Source organism: Calonectris borealis, chromosome 1, assembly GCF_964195595.1.
Source record: "Calonectris borealis chromosome 1, bCalBor7.hap1.2, whole genome shotgun sequence".
Lineage (NCBI taxonomy): Eukaryota > Metazoa > Chordata > Aves > Procellariiformes > Procellariidae > Calonectris > Calonectris borealis.
In genome coordinates, this window is record NC_134312.1 from 66,855,336 (window position 1) to 66,876,602 (window position 21,267).

Below are 21,267 nucleotides of genomic sequence, written 5' to 3' on the forward strand. Positions count from 1 at the left end.
ATTAGTAACTGACATATAACATACTTTTAACTGTGTCTAGTTCAGTTAATCAGTGGAGAGCTTTTTTCTTTTATCTGAAAGGGTAAAACTGAGAGTCAAACAACAAATCAATCAAACATTTTTTACAGGTACTGTTACATATTTGGCATTTCTGATATGAAAAACATTGGGAAAATCTGTTCTTGATAACAGAAAAGCTCTCAAAAAATGCTTACAACAAAATATAAGATTGAGACTTTTTCAGTCTTTTTAAAACAAACTCTCCTTAGCATCCCATTGACCACTCCAGGCCAACAGGAAAGTCCTTCTTTCCTAGCTAAAAGGTTTTGAGCAATCTCATTTCGTGTCATGCTACCCAATATCAATTGAACTCGCTCCATAAAGTTTGAGGAATTTGATAACATGTCTATGAAGATGTTATTGACAATTTACTTGTAAAGAGAACCTGTCTCCATTTATATGGTAATGAATTGTTTTCTTCCCTGAGATGTCAATTTAATGGGAAAGAATGAATGGTTAATAGCATGAGTCAAAAGTATTGGGCAAAGAACAAATCAGTAGTCTTCCAGTTGTGCAGAGGCAGAAACACGTTGCATAACACAGCAAATCCTACAAAGACAATAGATCAATCCTCTCTACTCAAAGGTGGGGAACAAGGAAAATTTCCAAATCCAAAAGACTAATGTGAGATGTCAAGAAGAACGGGGCAGAGGGTACTAAAACACTCACCCACGTGCTGAGTTGAGATTTGTAAAGGTGCTTTCAAACTGTAATCTGACAGGATGAGAAAAGTCCCAAAACTTTATGTCCAGGGGTGATGGGGACATAGGTTTATACTATTATTTGACTAGCTGGTTTCACGTATAATTTATCTCTGTTTTTCTAATGGATGCCAAGAAAACTTTGACCTTCCTCAAGGCCAAGAGGAACTTTAAGTGGTAATGGTTATCGCAAAGAACAGCTGTGGCTTACCTTAGGAAAAAAGCATGAACAATGGTACGGGTCAAAGATTAGAAGAGTCTCTCCCTTCTCCTGCTTCCAGGGTCAGTTTGGGTCTGGAAATAACACAGTTACCTCTGCCCTATGCACAGCCCCAGCTGGTCGGTCCGCCAGCTGCAAACTAGGTGCAGCTCTGCACTTCTGGGGAAGGAGAGGACTGTGGTAGAGCAACCACAAGGAGCCTGGCTGGCCTTATTAACCCCAGCTCTCTCAGAGCAGGATTGACTTGGGTTGTCCTGGCTTGGGAGCAAAAGGAGCAGTGCCAAGGGACTCAGCTATGGCACAGAGCCATTGTACAGCTCCGTGAGAGCCAGCCCTGTTCTGGCACAGCTCGCATGCAGGCAACCTAATAAACCTCACCAGGTGCAAGTTAGCTCCTGCACAGACATTTGCCAGTACCCAGATTCTCTGGCTTTTCCCACTGTCTGATTTTAACTTCTGCTCCTATTAAACTGAATAATGGATTGTTGGTTGGAGATAGACAAATTTATCAATCAAGTATCAGTTTTGGCTTACTTCACAGAAAAGCTGATCTACTATGAAATTTTTATGTCAAGTCTTGCAAATACCCAGGTAACTCATATCTTAAGTTTGCTATTCGGAGAAACTTGGTGTCATAGATTATTGTTGGTTGGAGATGTTTCAACAACAATGAATTCTTCCGTTACTTATTTCTTAGTCTTCTCAAAAATTATTTGAGGAATAAAGGTTAAGAGACTTGAGCATGCTGCTGAACTCCCACTCACACACAGAGCTGAAGGCATCAGTGATATCTACATACTGCACTAAGATGCAATAGGCCAGCTGTAGGGTGCATCTAAAGTCCTCATCTCCTGTCATCTCCACATGTCCACTCTTTTTCTTGCAAAGGTGGCCCAGGAATGTCCCACTGTTTCTACACTCCCCAAGCTTCTGACACAGGCCTCCTTCTGCTCCTCCTCCTCTCAGATCTTTACCTTCAGGACAAGGTCAGACAGAGTGAACGTAACAGAGACTTCTGCTAAATGCTTCTCAGGAATAAGAGCAGGTGATTGACTTTATTGGATCAGGTAGAGTATTTAATTGCTCTTTTCTTATAGCATTTAGAGAAATATATCTGTCTTGGCGATTTCCACAAACCAACTCATGGAACGTCACTAACAGCTTCATGCACTACCTGACAGACTTGGTTTAGTAGGTCCACCATCCACTGATTTAGTGGTTTTCCAGAACATGTCAGGTTTCTTGGCTGTGTCCTAGTGAGTTCTTTCATCTATACAACAGCTACACTGTATGGAGTGGTTTTTCTCTTTACTTCACATGACTTGATTTCTACTTTCTTTTAGACCTGAATTACCCCCAACCTATAGAGCTGTCCATGTGCTTCAGTGGTACTGTAAGCACAAAGTATAGTGATAAAGCTATGGCCCAGCCTTGCCCTTTGCTGTAGCTCATATTAAGAATAATAATAATAATAAAAAAAAAGGTAGTCATTAACAAAATTAGTGAAACACATTTCCTCCAATTACAGACTAATAACATTAAGAGGTTTCTTGTCAGCTCTGTAGGCTTTTTCACACTTTCTATATCATGATATGTTTATGTTATTTCTCAAATGGTTTCTGTGAATGCTTTAAATAATTCCTCATTAAATCTACTGAGAAGCTAAATAATGGGTTAGTAAAATAGCAGAAATGGTAGAAGATGAAAATATATATTCAGTTCCTTTCTTTTATATATAGTTCATAAAAAGCACATTTAGAAAGGTCTGATGATTCATGAAATACTCACTAAAAGACACACACATTTTAAACTTTTCAAAAGAGGAAAAGAAAGGTGTTAAAAATACAGAAATCATCACACTTCTGTCATGTTGGTTACCCATCTTTCATGGAAACCTAAGTGTCTAGGATACATTTCAGATGGCCACAAATATGTCCAAACCAAAAATACTTGCACTATATTATGGGTAAAGAAGGGTCTGATCCAAAACTTGAAGTCAGTGGGAACAGTAACTTTAGTAGGCTTTGGAAGAAACAACAATAAGGTACAACTATAAGCTTTCATAGCCCTAAAAAATGCAGGCAGGGAGATACTTACAATTAGGGATACTAGTCTTGATTAAAGAATTGCTGGTAAGCTTACTCCATACATCACAACATCCCAAGGAACTGCTGTATTAGAGAGCTAAAATATCAGCATGTCTAATTTAAACAGAGACTCACTTCAGCTTTGCCTATTTTATGAGATGAGAAGCACAATATTGACTATTTCTGTATACTTGATGGTAAAAAAAATCAATAAGTCATGAAACCACATTAAACCTTGTCATAGAAGAAGATAAAGACTGATGGCTTTTGTAACCAACATTGTCAAGATCTTTCAATAGCTGTTTTAGTTAATTGATAAGACTGGATTCCAAAGCCCAAAATTTTTGTAGAAAACAAAAAATATCTGGTAATACGCCTTAAAGATACAATGTGTCACCTGCATACCTGTTTAGTTAGAAACAACCAGAAGTCTAATAAGATTTTACTGGAGAACTTCAACAAATGATGCTAATATTAACCATTCCATCCAGCAATGACGTCATAACTTAGATACAGAGAGAAAAATGTCAATAACCTTTTAATGGAAAATATACAACAGTAAGGCATGGATTTCACTGCAATTTTTTTTTTTTTTAATCTTTTAACAAACAGATTGGGGCTTCTATTAAAAACAGGTTTTATTTCGGAAATGCTTTCTTTATATAGTGAAAAATACAAAGAGAAATTAAATGAAACTTGTAGGACTGCAGTGAATTCATGCCATAATAGCTAAATTATATTGAAGTAGCTAAATTATATTGATCAGCATGAAATGTATGGGTTTGGTCTCATCAGTGATAAGTGGAAAGCTAAATGCAAGAGAGGAAAAGCATAAAGCGAAAAGGTCCTATTCACAGTGGCACCAAGAGGTAAAAGTACATTTAGCCAGCTGACTTCTTCATCAGTTACAGCCAACTAATGTCCTTGGCAAGGTACTGTTCTTCAAATTCAAAACGGCCTCCACAAGGACGACATACCATGCTTGAAATGGCAAAAATATGTAATGCTCATTAAGCTTAGTTAAATGAGCATATCAGATACATGGCCCCGAGAGCAGGAAGGTATATACATATATCTGTATATATGCACTAATACCACTCATTAAACAATGAACACATATATACACAAATATGGCGTGTTTACAAAACCCACAGAAAAATAGAACAATGCAGAACAAAAAGTGAACACAGATAATAAGTTAATAATAACTGAATTATCCTTTTTGTGAAGAGCATCATGTTCAGGTAAAAAACACTACACTTGATTTTTAAAAACCCTGCTAAAAACACATAAACTCTATTTTTCACGGAGAGCAGAGACAGATTAGACCAATACCGCATGCGTCTTGCAATAGCCAGTAGCCTGCCTGATTACACAAGCTCAGAGACATCTTGCAGGTACAGGATAACCATCAACACAAGTACGTTCTCGTAGATAAAAATAGAATCATAGAATCATTAAGGTTGGAAAAGACCTCTGAGATCATCGAGTCCAACTGTCAACCCAACACCACCATGCCCACTAAACCATGTCCCTAAGCGCCTCATCTACATGTCTTTTAAATACTTCCAGGGATGGTGACCCAACCACTTCCCTGGGCAGCCTGATCCAAGGCCTGACCACTCTTTCAGTAAAGAAATTTCTCCTAATGTCCAGTCTAAACCTCCCTTGGCGCAACTTGAAGGCCATTTCCTCTCGTCCTATCGCTTGTTACTTGGCAGAAGAGACCAACACCCACCTCGCTACAACCTCCTTTCAGGTAGTTGTAAAGCACGATAAGGTCTCCTCTCAGCCTCCTCTTCTCCAGACTAAACAACCCCAGGTCCCTCAGCCGTTCCTCATAAGACTTGTGCTCCAGGTCCTTGACCAGCTTCGTTGCCCTTCTCTGGACACGCTCCAGCACCTCCATGTCCTTCTTGTAGTGAGGGGCCCAAAACTGAACACAGTATTCGAGGTGCGGCCTCACCAGTGCCGAGTACAGGGGCACGATCACCTCCCTACTCCTGCTGCCCACACTGTTTCTGATACAGGCCAGGATGCCGTTGGCCTTCTTGGGCACCTGAGCACACTGCCGGCTCATGTTCAGCCGGCTGTCAACCAGCACCCCCAGGTCCTTTTCCTCTGGGCAGCTTTCCAGCCACTCTTCCCCAAGCCTGTAGCGTTGCATGGGGTTGTTGTGAGCCAAGTGCAGGACCCGGCACTTGGCCTTGTTGAACCTCATACAATTGGCCTCGGCCCATCGATCCAGCCTGTCCAGGTCCCTCTGTAGAGCCTTCCTGCCCTCGAGCAGATCAACACTCTGCCCAACTTGGTGTTGCCTGCAGACTTACTGAGGGAGCACTCAATCCCCTCATCCAGGTCATTAATGAAGATATTGAACAAGACCAGCCCCAAAACTGAGCCCTGGAGAACACCGCTCGTGACCGGCCGCCAACTGGATTTAACTCCGTTCACCACAACTCTCTGGGCTCAGCTGTCCAGCCAGTTTTTTACCCAGCGAAGAGTCTACCTGTCTAAGCCATGAGCCACCAGCTTCTCTAGGAGAATGCTGTGGGAGACAGTGTCAAAGGCTTTACTGAAGTCCAGGTAGACCACATCCACAGCCTTTCCCTCATCCACTAGGCGGGTCACCTGGTCATAGAAGGAGATCAGGTTGGTCAAGCAGGACCTGCCTTCCATGAACCCGTTCTGGCTGGACCTGATCCCCTGGTTGTCCTGCACATGGCTTGTGAGCACCCTCAAGATGAACCGCTCCATAATCTTCCCTGGCACCGAGGTCAGGCTGACAGGCCTGTAGTTCCCCGGATCCTCTTTCCGGCCCTTCTTGTAGATGGGCATCACATTGGCAATCCCAGATAAATTTATACTGCCACAGTTTGATGTCAGTCAAATGGCAACCTAGTAGGAAATTACAGTCTCTTTCTTGAGAGGTCTTTAATTCAGCTGGTCTTCACTAGTGGGCCTTCATGCCAGTGTCTTCCTCTGAAAACGGCAGCCAAAAGCAGTCCCAGCTTTCCCTCTACCAGGTAGCCAGCAGCAGTCAAAGCTGAGGCCAGAGTATCATGAAGGCGGCCTCTTCTGCCAAGCATCAAGTTCAGAAGAAGGTGCAAGGGAAAGACAGGCACAGTTTGCCTACTGCATGGGGAACATGGGGCAGGGGAGCCTGCTCAGTTTCTCCCTCTACCAACTTCAGTTATTTTGGCTCCTGGTCTCCATCAAATGCATTCCCAGCTGCAGCCTCCCAGTCCCCACAACACTGGGAGCTAATGAAAGGGTAGGGAAGCCTGCAATATTTATGTGAAGGAAATAGTTCACAAATTTAAAAGAAAAAAACTCAAAACCTGATTGCATTTAATTTAGGCTTCATTGCTCCTCCACTCCTGAGGACACAGCCTCAAGCCAAGCTATACTCTGCTCCATAGCTTGGATGCTGCTCTTTTGGAACCTCTCTGATGAAGAAGCAGATGTGGGTTGCTGCATTTCTTGCTGGCTTGCTTGACTGCACAAATAATCTGAGAAAAGAAACAGTGGGGGTCTGCTACAGGCCACCCAACCAGGAAGACCGAGCGCATGAGGCCCTCTATAGACAGATAGGAGCAGCCTCACGTTCACAAGCCCTCATCCTCATGGGGGACTTCAACCACCTCTATATCTGTTGGAGGGACAACACGGCAGCGCGTAAGTAATCTGAGAGGTTCCTGGAATGCATCGATGATAACTTCCTTCTCCAAGTGATAGAGGAGCCAACGAGGAGAGGTGCTATGCTGGACCTTGTTCTCACTAACAAGGAGGGGCTGGTGGGGAATGTGAAGCTCAAGGACAGCCTTGGCTGCAGTGACCATGAAATGGTGGAGTTCAAGATCCTTGGGCACCGAGGAGGGCGCACAGCAAGCTCACTACCCTGGACTTCAGGAGAGCAGACTTTAGCCTCTTCAGGGATCTGCTTGGTAGAGTGCCATGGGATAAAGCCTTGGAGGGAGAAAGCTGGTTAATATTCAAGGATCACCTCCTCCAAGTTCAGAAGCGATGCATTCCAACAAACAGGAAGTCAGGCAAAAACACCAGGAGGCCTGCATGGATGAACAAGGAGCTCCTGGACAAACCCAAACACGAAAAGGAAGCCTGAAAGATCAGTACCATTTATTTTAAAGTCCTTGCTTCTTTCCCCCTCCCCGCCTTTTTCTCCCCAGGAGCCAGCTCTTTGATTTATTTACTGCAGCACTCCTTAGGAAAATGTCTTGTTTAGACTCTCTGCAGTTTTACACTTCTCCTCTGAGTGGGTGTTACTTGCATGGCACTACTCAAAGGCGGCTGTGATATTGCTGGCACTGAATGAGAGAGATAATGTATTATAGGGTATTGCTCAGCTTTCCAGGATAAACATTTACTTGAGTGGAAATCACTTTATGGGTTTTAGCTTTCATATTTTCTACTTATGCTTGTATGTATAACAAATTTCAAAACAAAAAATGGAAAGATTTACCACCAGACAAGAGCGTGCCATTTAAAGGCTAAAAGTTCTGCTCAGGTGCAGAAGAATAGTAATTATTAGCTTGTCTGTCAGGAGAAGAAAGATCACAACCTTTGAAATGGCATTCCACTTTGCATTTCCTTTCTACGCCTTGTTTGAAGCAGATACTACATTTTGGCAGGAAATGAAGAGCAAAAGCTTCCTGCGAAGACAAACTTCATGACTCAGTTTATATAAACTAAACCTTCTGTGAGTTTAACATTACCCTTTAGAAAAACCTGATTGAATGCTCCAGGGTGAGCAGAAGAGGGATGCTGCGTAGGCTTGTGCACACTACTAGTCACTCCCTCGCTGGTCCTCACATCTGACTCCTCTGTCCCATTGGGTTTGTGTCTTCCACGGGGACTACCAACACAACCACCAGACTACGCACCACCCAGGCACAGGGGTGCAGCCTCTGTGGATGCCAGCAGAACTGCACCCACCTATACCACAGCAGGACTTTCCCCACTGCATGTGCAACCAGTTTGGGCCGCTGCTGGCAGAATGTCATCTCCTGTCACAGGTGACACAGGAGGAGACATTTTGCTTTTCAGGTCTCAAGAAGGTGCCCAAATTAGATTGCATCTGCAGTCCTGGGATGGTCCCCTGCTCTGCTAACCACTCAGCACCACATGCACCCAAGGAAAAAATGTTTACCTGGTGTGGCCACGGTTAACCTTTTTTCCTTGCTGAGACGGTGCCCATGGATGAATTCACTCATGGAAGGGGGGCCCCTCAGAAGATATGATTCTGTGGAGGTGGGATGAGGGGGGGCTCTTAATAATTTCTGGAGGTAGGTCCCTGAAGTCCTGGAATGGCTCTGATCACAAAGGGAAGGTGAGAATAGTCTTGCAGGAGATCCAAGAAAAATACATATGGAAACAAAAGAGTTTTACTTTAATTACCTTTCAAAACCTCATGAATGACAACATCACGTTAATTTGCTTAACAGGTAAAAAACAACTAGCGTTGCCACCCCATACCATTTCCACAGCAGGGCACCTTCCCTGCATTGGAAATCCTGGTTTGTATTAGGGGAGGAGGAGAGGAGGTTGAGTTATATCTCAGCATCCTGGAGTTGACATGTACAAGGCTCCCTGAACGTTCTCTTGGTTTTGCATTGTGACTAGAGCATACAAAAAAAGGCAATGATTATCTAGGACTTCTCTAACAGAGAGTCCTCTTCATCTTCAGAACCGTGGAGATCCCCACACCTACAGAGCTTTGGCAGAGCAGTCACAAGACAAGATGAGAACTCGCTGCTTGAACAGTGAAATATTAGCATTAGGTTATGAATGGCAGCCATCCCCCTTCAAAAGGTTGCTTGCTCCCATGCAGAAAAATTGATCTGAGTGAACACATCCATATTCTTTTCATACTGATGAAGAACAAGCGAGCACCAGAGCTTAACAAAGAGATGCAGTTTCTTTTGTGTTAAGCGCTGAAATGCTCATAGAGCACAATCCTTTTTTTATTTCAGATGCTCATTATGGAAAACCTTAAGGAAAACTTAAGGAAAACTTGTTAAAGAAAATACATTCACACTAATATTAAAGACATACAAGATGCACTGAGACACTGACAGAATATAGTTCAAAACACTGCATTAAGGAGGAGGAAATAACACAGCAAGTAGGTGGGTCAGAACCACATGTTGCCAGGCTTTGAATTTTGTATTCATATTCTCCCCACCTCCTTCTCCCCAGTCAAAGTACGAAAAAAAAATAAAAAAGAATTATAATGTTTACAATTCAGTGAACGACTTTAATGAAAGTCTGGCCACTGCACTGTACTGTAAAGATCACTGCATGCATACCTTTTCCTCTGAGTGCCACTGCTGACCAGTAAGTTTGGTTGCTGTGGGCCCTGACTATGCAGGAGGAAAGTGTCTATGCTTGGCACGGTGGCTGATGCCTCCTCACTTACTTTAGGGCTGCCGATCTTGCTCTTTCCAAGCTTGCCTTTGCTGCGTCGGGACTGCTCGTGGTCGAACTCTAAATCCTCCAGTCGCTGGGTAAGGGCAAGTTTTTGCTGGATAGCCATGCGCAACAAAGAGTTTAGGGTCTTCTTCTCATCCTCCGCAGCTGCTAGCTGCCTCTGCATCTCATCCAGCTGCGTGACGTACTCATCACACCTAGGAAAACAAACAAGGCAGAAATCTGGGGAACGAGTCCAAGAACTAACCCTACTGGTGATCGCATTCCATTCCCGGGCCACAATTACAAGGACAGATTCACATTCAAGCTTTTGCCAAACCTAATCCTGGAAGCAGACAGCCTGAGTTCTTCCGTTACCACTTTGAACAAATTTGGACTTGGACCTCAATGCCAACACTTCTCGTTCAGCAGGAGAACCTGTATCTAGAATATCAGAGTAGTCTGTGACAACATGATATGTTCCTAATGCAGATAACGAGCAATTGCAGGGAAGGTTTGGGATTACCTCCAGGTTAGACCACAAATAACAATTTTGGGGGCTGGTTCAGCTAGTAACTCACCAGGGATAAGAATGTCTACTAATTAGGTAATACTATTTTTCATAGACAGTAATACCTACTTAAACAAAATATTACAAAAAATGATGAAAAAAAGACTGCAAGTTCTTTGAACACTTGACACATCAGATTTTGTGAAATGAGAAGCTCTCAGTTGTTTGCCATTAACTGATTAAAGAGGTACTATTCAGAACAGCCCAAACCTGGAAGCTATTTCACATTTACTGTTGAATCTCTTGGAGGTGTGCTCAGGTATCCATTGCTATGGCCACTTACTCCTTTTTAACCCTCAGCCTCTTTTATCTGCATGAAAAACTGTATCTTTTTCATTTGCTTTAGATCTCTCAGACAGATTTTGAAATAAAACCACCTTTCTCATGATTTTGTTATCATTTAAGACTGAACTCAATTTAGTTCCACTTTAAACAATGATTCCTAAAGTTAACAGGAAGAGCAAGGCATTTCAGGATGGTCTTGGTCACTTTTTGAAGTGAAATTGCTTCAGTTTGTTAACAATAGACCATCTAATCAGTAAGTACCAAGAGTGATAAATGTATACCAGTAGTGAAATGATTCACAGATAGCAGTAATGTCTGACCATCGGACATTTGTGGCAACGTCTAAGAATTCTTCATGTTAAATGATGCAGCTTTCGTCAAATCTCCTCCCCCCGTGATCTGTATGAATCTAAATAGCTTTGCTGTGTAATTACAATAGCGTAATGGATGAGGATTTAACTTTATCAGTATCGCTCACAGAAAACAAGAATAGAAAATAATTTTAGCTTTCTTACACAAAATGTGTGACGCAATAAACTTCTGAATTATTGCAAGCTGAGGGATGAAACTAATTTCTCTGAAACTTTAATCTTTTCCTTGGGAAACAGAAATAAAGTATACTTGAAAATTCATAGTTATTCTTCACACACAAACACTTACATATATATATTGCACTCTCCTTTTGAATAATTCAGGCACTGGAAGCAAAATTACTAAGTCAGCCATAGTTTCATCTACAGTTTCAGTATTATCTTTCTTCTGCAGGACCTTGATAAACATGACTGTCTCTATTCAAGCCTTGAGGAAGAGAGATATTTCTGAAACGTTGGTTGACTTAAAGCCAACTTGCACACCTATTTCTGCTCCAAGCCACGAGATGTCTATTGATGCTTTAGCCAGTTTCTTTGACAGAGACATTAGAATGAAATCAGCATTCTGGAGATTAAATTCAATTAATTTGAAATACAAATTACTATAATGTCTGTCTTATCAGAGTTTTAAAGACTCATTCTTGTAACCAGGTGGATCCTGTATCCATGTCTCTTATTCTCTCCTGCTTTCCTCTTTGTCTAGGAGACATCTTTTTTTTTCCAAATATGTTTTCTGTTGAAAATTTTAAAAAGTAACACCTGCAGCAACACCTGTAGCACAGTGCCACTAGAGGAACGAACTGCCTTGCTTTAGTATTCCAATAAGCCAATTTTGGTTTTGGAAAAAGATTGGTTTTCCTCAAGCCTTAGGATGTGTTCTTGGTATTTAGGCATCTGCTTTGTAGAACAGCATATCTGAGCAGTTAAGAAACATAAGCTCCATGAAGGTGGATATTACTAAAGCAGACTTAGACAAACTTGCTTTTTGTTACCTGCTATGAACTATAAACAAGCTGGCCCTAGAAACCTGGTTAAACTAGATGCTGTTAGCTGGCCTCATACTTGAGATGAACTCAATCTCGTTAATAACAACATTTTCCAACTGTTCTGATTAATTATATGCCCTTCCTAGAAGTCTCCCCATAACAGCAACCCCGCATTTTTGGCAGTTCACTGCAGTGTTTGGGTGGTTCCAGTCATCTGACCTCCACCACAACTTGAAGTTTCCTATTATTTTTCATAAACACATGGTCCATTGTCTCTGTGTTTTGTTGCTCAAGCATGGGTTTTTTTTGAGAAACAGTGTTCAGAAAGGTTAAACCTAAATCAGTCAAGTAAAGGCCATAATTAACTTTAGAAACTGCTGAATTAACAGCCTCAGATCTCCTTGAAGTCTGCAGCAGTGAAGGTTATTCCATGTAGTGGGAAGTAGCTACTGCCTGCAGCCACGGCATTTCCCTTCACTGAAATATTCCCTGCTACGTGCAAGTGTGGGATAAAAAGAGAATTGTTTCCAATTACAAAAGAAAAAAACATTACATACATCCATATTGCCTTTTGCCCACATGTTTTATAAACATTTGTGAAGTCTCACAAGGAAGAAAAAGGTTAAGAGCTCCGAAGAGAGATGACTTCTGGCACAGCACAGGCCATTGCGGACTGAGCAGGGGTCCAGGATGCACCAGGGATCTGAATGGCTCTTTCAGAAGTACTCAAACGGTAGTGAATAACAAAAGTTAGGTTATGTCCTCCTGAGTCAGAGCTCTTTCCCAGTCTCTCCCTTGCCCCAAGACAGGTGTAAGCTGCAAGTGACTATTCAATAAACAGCACTGTTATCTTGCTGTCTGCTGGTCTACTTATTGCCAGAGCAAAAGTCAAGATTACACCTATTTCTCATTTCTCTTGTCTCAGAAAGAAAGCAGACAGACACATAAGCCCACTTATTTTGTATGAACTGATCCAAGAAGCTTATATAGGAGTTTAAAGGGTTTCTAGTTCCTTCTCCTTCTCTTGTCTAGGAATGCAAACCAAATACCAAGTCAGGCTTATGCGTAATTTAGGTAACATAAATCATAGCTTGATCTAAAACCCAGTGACACTGACAGTGACAGATCGCTGCTCTAGCCTTATAAGCATAATTCTTTTCTGCTCATAAATGTTTTCTCATCTAGGATAGCTCCAGGACCTGTCCGAACTTCCTAGTCCATCTCTTCAGCACACTTTTTTGCAGTGTCAGAACAGTGGCAATATAATAAGTAATATTTCTTGCTCTCTCCTTTTGAGTATCTCTATTTAGGCTGAGAAAGCAAGCATGTGTAGGGACTCAGTAAAATTAGCTTTCTAAATCCCCTTAGGATCCTGCTTTAAAAGTAGTTCCTTCTCTCCTTCAGCACTAGGCTTCTTTTCCCTTCCTCTTCCAGGGAAACCCCTACTCTAGATGGGAAAACTAATGGTTTAAAGAATATGTTTTTCATTTGCTCTCTGGATGAGCGCTGGCCACCAGCCTCACTGCTTCCCACTCCCACAGCTCCCGCCTGGGTCAACGACTCAGGGTTGGAGTGCGGGGAAATGACAGGAGGGGCAGGAAAGGCTCTCACCGTTTTTTCTTGTCTGGGACTACCAGAAGCAGCCCAGGACAAAATAAGCAGGCTAAAGGCAGGAGCTGCAAATCTGATGGGCAGCATATGGCCCTGGCATCGAACAGGAACTTCAACTCTGCTCTGCCAACCCCATGCATCCCACAGAAAAAAAGGTTTTATAAGCTGTCGCTTTGTTTTTCTTTTTTAAGAGAGATGTTTGGGGAAAAGGGAGTTTGAACTGTATTGAGGACATATTTTTGACAGGTCTGAAATAAATTCAGAAAGGGATCACAAGGCTAATGAAGAGGGAAAGAGGAAGCTGTAGCGATCAGAACCACAGAGACTTTGGATTGGGAAAAAAGCAGTCCCAGAAGGACAAAGAGCAAAAGTAGAGGTACAAGCAGGACAGAAGGACTTTTGAGGGGGAGGAGAGAAGAACTGAAGAAAGAACTTAAGGAACGGAAGGATGCACAAGTGTCAGGGGAAATCACAGAAAAAGGATGGCTCCTGCTTTCTGCATAGGGGATCTTTGGAGAAAAGTGTCATCTTCGCTGTTCAGACCAGGAACAGGTGTGCTGTGCTCTCCTTATAACGTGGTATGACCTTTGTCCAGTGCATTTGAGGAAGAAACCATACAGTTCAGCACCAGAATGAACAAAAAAGGATGGTTTATGAAAGAGAAAGGATATTGCTCTATCAAAAAGTATATGAAATCATTTTCAGATCTATAATACAACTCTACTATTAGAGGGATGTTCTCCCTACAGTATAAATTCAGGATTAAGTACCATGTGATGCAGGATAACCATGGAAACCACTGTTTTATTCAGAAGACTAAACAATTGCTTTTTTATGCTGAAGGTTGCTATTGCATCAATGGTTACTGCATGAAGAATCTTAGAGTCTTGTATTTTCAAACAGATTTCTCTTCCTGAATGGACATCTATAGTGTATCAGCTCTCTGTCATTTAAACAAATGCTATTCCAAATGGAGTATTCAGAATGAGTCAATGATTTGTACATTTAAGAAGATTGATTTAACTATAAGGCCATTAGATTCCAGGCTAAGGAAGGAAAAGGAATATTTTACAATAGAGAAATCTATAGGAGCACACTGATGTGCAAGACTTTGCAGTGAATGATTTTTTATCTGTGCTCAAAAAATACTGGGCAAAACTTACAACCTCAAGGGCAGGGATACGTTCCACAGGCCACGCAGTAAGTGTTTAATCAGCACTGCATGGAGTTTTCCAATAGCAGTAGATGCTTTGGGTGAGGTTTATCTCTACTAACATTAGATATTTACAAAGTGGAAATCTATAACTTGGTCAGCCACCCAGATTCCCTTTATAGTTCATAGAAGAGAAACAGAAGCTTCATTGCATCCTACACACAAGACATCTAGAAAAGGCTACATGAACGGCACCCTTTAAGCCTAATTCTCACAGAAAAGATGCTGCTGTTCCCCACCAGCTTCAGGATATGCCTTAAACCCAACAGAAGTGTGCACTCAGGATGCTCAAATAGGGTAAAGAGCATTCAGTACACCAACAACCTAATATTCTCTTTAAGTAGCAACTTCTAAATCTTTGCAAACTTCTTTTACCTTATAGGTTGATGATTTACACTCCATGCAAGACCCTTGTTTGCTTTATGCTTATGATGCCACTCCTCTCCTCTGAAGTTAGTAGCCTTCCAGGTAGTCTTATAGAGTTAGTACATTCATGTATCTCCTAGAGTAATGAGCTTGCAAATAAAGATCGACACGTGCATTTCTAATACACACACACAACTTTGCTGTCTTGAATAAAATCTTTAGATGCCAATGAAATGAATGGAGCTACCTTGGTTCACACCACCTGCTGAGTTGGTTCTTCATTTCCATTATGCACTACCCATACTCTTCTGACAATGAACCTATGATGAATTTGTACACAGCACCAATGTCACGGCATGTAAATGTCCCTTCTCCTTCCTTCCCACCTCTCCCAGCTGCTGTTGTCACTATGACGAAGTAATAAAAGACCTTAGAAGGCTAGAAGAGGTGAGATGGCACCTATATATCGCAGGGATCACTGAAGAGATGTTGGCATGAGGCATGAAGACGTCTTATCACTTATGGACTGACGCACAAGCAAGAAATCTGCATTGTATTTGACCATAAGGGGAAAAAAAAGCCTTGATATAACAGCATAATTTCCTGAGGGTATGAATTTCCTTGTGTAATTGGGAATTAAGAATTTATTGATGAAAGTGTTGGATCTTTAAAAAAAAAATATTTTTAGATAACCTTTTAAAAAACAACTAAACCCAAAAGCTCTTCTGAAGAAGGTATGGGAAAAGGAAAGATGAGAGATGATTAATTACTGTCCTGCCAGGAGGAACTATGTTACAGAAGATAGGTGAAACTTTTATCCTGTGAAGGAGAAGATAATAAATTGAATATCACAGCAAGAGAAAATAAGAATTCATGCTGTAGTGGGAAATTGCAGTGGCCTCACAATTGTTAGTGCTAGATTACAGCATAGGCTGGTTGATGAAATAGATTTTCCTAGTGGTAAGTAACAAATCTCACGATAATGAAAACATGGGATTCTGAAGATCATCATTAACCATACAATAGCTTTACATGCAGAATCACTTCTGAATGTGAAAATCAGCCACATAAATCTACTATTTGATTTCCACTTTAAAAAGCCCTATAAATGCAAATACACTGGAGGTTGATATTGGCATTTATAACACTTTACTCAAGGTTGTATTGCCATTGCTATTCTCCAGCTTTATTTTCCAAGACACGCATCTCAGTAGCACTTGAAAGCTTGCAGGTTTTGCACAGTGTGCACTCTAAGACGCATTCACCTTCATCCAGCAAACCCCTGACCTTGCAGAAAATAATTTCTGTCTCTCCTCCTAAGCACCCAACATACACATTCTCACTTAGCACACACACACATTTACTTTTACAATGCTAAGCCAGACGGTGAAACCATTTCCCTTACCTGGTCGCAAACATTGCTCTCAAGGATGAGAAGGTTGCTGCATCTTCCTTCAAAGCCTTTAATTCATTCCGTAGTTTGGTCATGGTTTCAGTCACCATTGCTTTTTCATTTTCGTATTTATTCTTCAAATTGGCTAGTGCCACTTCAGCTGTCTGAAAACACAAAAAAGGATATATGCTTATGAGACAGGTATCTGATAACAGCTAAGATGCCATGTTTGATTTTACTTTAGATTTCCTTCTTCATTCATACAGTGAAAGAAAGTTAGACCTGAGCTTCATTGCACTGCACCCTTTAATGTCTTCTTTTAAGTTGTACTCCATGAAACCAGGAAAAGGAGAAAGCAGTTGAAAGGACAAAGCCAATTCCAATGCATTGGCAACAACTCGATACCTTAAATGTCTCTGCAAAACTGTGCAGCCGTACGTTGAGGGCTCGGGGCAAGTGAGTAAGTTACTCCAGCTTCAGGAGTTGCTACCGTGTCATTTGAGCTGCAACCAACCAGGTGTGTCCAATGACCACGTTGCAAAGAGGACGCATGGCACGTGCGACTTGGACTCTGTAGCCAAGGTGGGAACTAATGTGTCTTGCCTCATGATTCCTGCCAGATGACGTTTTCCTTGGGCGAGGCAACTGCTAGGACCTGACAGCTTGCTTTTATGTCTGAGCACTGTCAATGCCCACTGTTGGGCAAAACAGCATTATTTTGGCAGTTTTAACCACTACAAAAAAGAACAAAAAAAGTGTAAAATACAATTTTCATTTAATAGGAAAGCGAGGGTTTAAAGTCATCCTATTCCTTCATTTTTTCTGCTTCCTCCTTTCTTTTTTCAATTTCTACCACTACATTTCTTTAATTTATTGCCCTACTGCTTTTAATAGTTACATAAGTCTTATTTCTGCAAGAGATGAACCTTCTGTTTTACCTATGAAGTCTGGAATAATTTTGAAGTTATTCAAAATACATAGTTTTATAGAGGCTTTATACCAACTGCTGCTATGAGACGTCTAAAACTATTGCCATTGAATGAGATGAAGAAAAAAAATATTTCCTTTTACATTTACTCAGTGGGGAGTTATGGTTGTTTTTTCACTTCATTTAGTGCATAATAAGTTGCAAGCAATCAATTTCCCCTGTTGATCTTGTGGGTTCTTGAGCCATCATCAGGGGAGAGAAGTATAGAAGAACATTAGTTTAAAGCAAGCAGCAAGGGGACATGACAAAAGATGGTAATGGCCAAACAGTTGGAAACCTATTTTAAACTCAGTTTTCTGAAACTAAATACCTTTCCCGCTAACAATGTCTCTTAACAAAAGGACATATTACATCTCCTGCTAAAATACAACTCTATTCATTTGTGTCTGGGGAAATAGCACAATTGGAAATGGCAGCATTAAAATAATTCAATTTTTTTTCCAATTGTACACTCACCAATAATGTTTTCTCTACTTTCATACTAGTTTACATTGAAAGAAGAGATTTTTTAAAAATCACTTGTAACTACATGTCATTTTATATAGATGGATTTTTCCATGCCAAATTTGAAATCATCAGCAATACATGTTAAAAAAATCAACCATTTAGGGATATATTCAAATAAATACAGTTTTTCTCACCTTGCTGACATATGCTTTGGTATAATGTAGGATGTTAGACACCATCCTACACCTTGGCAGGATAAAGCAGAAGTTGTCAGCTTTCTATCCGTTTTCAGCTATGAGCAATAATGTACACTCATAAATTAACATGGAGAAGAAGGATTAACTATGTTTAATAAAACTACTTTTTTGAAGGGAAATCTAGGAAATAGAGCATCAGAGGACAAATTTCTATTTAACAGATATGATTAAATCAGATTTATTTAAGAATTTTCATGTCACTAATGAGGCAGAAGTGATTTATGAGAGCACAGGTAGACTCTACAGCTCAGAGTTCTGCTTTGCCCCTAGGGCAGGAATTCAGATGTCTTTACTTTGTAAGACAAATACAGCCCTATGTCCCTTAACCTATCATAACTCATCTTCAAATACAGAATTCATGTAAAGATTTTCCTTCGTTTAGGAATGAAAATGAGTTAAAGATATGTGCCACCTAATGCTAGACTTTTAAAAAAAATTATTAAGTTGTTTCAGCAGTGGGATTACATATTCCACATAAACCCAGTAATTTACACATCACTGAAACTGTGCACAATGATCAGACAGATCATTGTGATCCCATTGTTTTAGTCTGGATGTCAGGGTAAGCTAAATGGAGATGTAACACCACAGGATGAAAAATAACTTAGAAATATAATTTAGTTTGTGAATAAAGGTAACAGAGGAAGGGCTGTGTCAAATCTTCAAACCTCTTTTTTCCTTTCTATTAGTTTTCCATAAAACAACATATAGAAAACAAAGCATAAATTGCAAAACCTGTTGGAAGTGCCTGGTGGCTCTCCGCACACCAGACAGGTGTCTAAACACACCCCGTTGCAGGCCGTCGAGGGTCTCCCTTCTGAAAGCCTCCTAAGTGAAGAACGAATGGGCACAAGTGCTCTGCTAGAGAAGCAAATAAAACTAACAAAAATGTGTTTTTAATAGGCAAAAGAAAGAAGGGGGAAGCAAGCAGGGGTAGCTTCTGTTAGAAACCTGCAGCCAGGCCAGCAGAGCAGCAACACATCGCTTTAGCGTGAGGCTCAAGAGGTCCTTGTAAGAGCCGGTGGGCGCCCGACTGAGCGGATGCTCAGGTTACCTACAGCTCATCGGTTTGGAACCTGGATGCTGACTGAAGCCGACTACTACCAGACTCCTCGGCTCTGAGGATGACATTTTACAATGCAGCCAAGTCAATCTGTATTGGCTAGCTGCCACCAAAAGAATAATTACCCAGCCTTTCCCCATCCCTACCCTTTGCGCGTCGGGTGGTTTTCTTCTATGCTTACTGTGACCCAGTTTGGGGAGCCCGAAGAGGCAGAAAACTTGCCTGAAGCACCCTGGAGCCAGAATGTGTGATGGGGAGCAGGGCTGAGGGGAGAAGGGGAGCTTGGACTCCATCTTTCAGAGGTACCTATGTGTCTGGTCAACTCAGCTGTACTGCTAGACTGTGCAAGAGTAACAGGGACAAAATGAACTGAAGCCATAGCTTCATGTTACTCTTCCTCCAACAGCAGCTCTAGTCTAAATTATTTCTATTTTTTCCCCCTCTCAGCCAATTTCCAAAATTGTGCCCATTGAACCACATACGTGTGGTTGTGCCTGAAACCAGTTCTGTGGGATAATCTAGATTTTAAAAACCTGGGGCGAATGGTGCATTCGGAGAGCGCTCTGAAAGGAAGGATGGGGCAAATAAAAGTCTGCATCCCCAAGTAGTGGATGCCAGAAGGAGGCAAATGCCCAGGACCTGGCTTTGTTTTTAACAGCTCCTTCTGAAGCATTTGGCTTTAAGCTGTGGTTAACTACAAAACTCTGTTAGGGAAACTTTGCTCCACGTAAAAATGCAACCTCTGAGCAACACACATGGAAATGGAGAGTATAAGAAAAAGATGAAAACACATAAAAATGTGTGATACTCTTCAGTGAAGTAAATAACGCAATAAGACAGGAGAGGGGCTAATGACATTCCTGACAGGGGACCAAACATGCAGAGGAACTGGGCAAACGCACTGCCCAGCCACTTGGTGAGCCACCTGGAGACACAGGATTAATGGCTAGCAGAGCACATAGCATTTGCTGTGCAGAGGACATCACCTGGAGCTGAGGATGGGAGCGAAAAGAGAGCTCCAACACCTGGACTCCTGCGGGGTGTGAAACACTAGCCAGGAAGAGAGCTGGGGCACACAGAACTCACCACCCCCATCCCCAAAACCCAGCCCTGGAGCTGCACAGGCTGAGGTGGGCACACACCCGAGCCCAGGACCCGAGGCACTGCCAGAACTAATGACGTCCTTATCCTTGCAGAAGAGATGCCCAAATCCAGCTGCCTAAAGCTTGCTAGCTTAATCCTGAATCCATGAACAAACCTCATTTCCTCTATATATTCACATTCTAAGATGACTTCATATCCCATTTACTTTACATTAGCAGCGTGAGAAGCAAACCAAGTAAAAAAATCGTTGCTGAAAGAATATTAAGTCCTACAGTGGTAAGTGCTTTATTTTTTCACACAAGAAAGCAGAAGAGTAGCCTGTTATTTTAGTGTAGAAATTGTATGTGATATTGGATCTTTCCATGCAGCCTCAGTTCCCCAGAGAAGTTCTACTGTACTCTGTCTATATGACATCAGGGCATTTGTTTATAGATAAGGTACTGTATGTCTGGGGTTATCAGGTTATTTTTTCTGAAGGACTTCTATGGGCATCTCAGTTATGGGAGCTGGAGACACCATAGTTAGGGCCAATACAGATGTGAAGGTCTTGCTGACTCAACTCCTTCCCATCAAACTGTTTACCTATGAGAACAACCATAGAATCACAGAATGGTTTGGGTTGGAAGATGACCTTTAAAGATCATCTAGTTCCAACCCCCCTGCCATTGGCAGGGACATCTTCCACTAGACCAGGTTGCTCAAAGCCCCATCCAACCTGGCCTTGAACACTTCCAGGGATGGGGCATCCATAACTTCTCTGGGCAACCTGGTTCCAGTGCCTCACCACCCTCATAGTGAAGAATTCCTTCCTTATGTCTAATCTAAATCTACCCTCTTTCGGTTTAAAGCCATTACTCCTTGTCCTATCACTACAGGCCTTTGTAGAAAGTCCCTTTCCAGCTTTCTTGTAGGCCCCCTTTAGGTGATGGAAGGCTGCTATAAGGTCTTCCTGGACCCTTCTCTTCTCCAGGCTGAACAACCCCAACTGTCTCAGCCTGTCTTCACAGGACAGGTGCTCCTCCCCTCTGATCATTTTCATGTTCCTCTTCTGGACTCACTCCAACAGGTCCACATCCTTCTTATTTTGGGGGCCTGAGAGCTGGATGCAGTACTTC

The 21,267-nt window shown here is 41.7% G+C and overlaps 1 protein-coding gene across 2 annotated transcripts in view; it reads right to left on the reverse strand.

Moving 5' to 3' along the window:
* The window catches only part of BICD1 (BICD cargo adaptor 1), a 188,050-nt gene that overhangs the window by 16,229 nt on the left and 150,554 nt on the right, over positions 1-21,267 (reverse strand). Inside the window, exons 6-7 of one of the 2 annotated variants that reach the window (XM_075158472.1) lie at positions 16,306-16,457; positions 9,508-9,715 (exon numbers count right to left, since the gene is read on the reverse strand). In XM_075158472.1, coding sequence (XP_075014573.1) covers positions 9,508-9,715; positions 16,306-16,457 — 360 coding nt within the window. Of the gene's footprint in view, positions 1-9,397; positions 9,716-16,305; positions 16,458-21,267 lie in introns of both variants that reach the window. The other variant, XM_075158468.1, reaches the window with a different exon arrangement.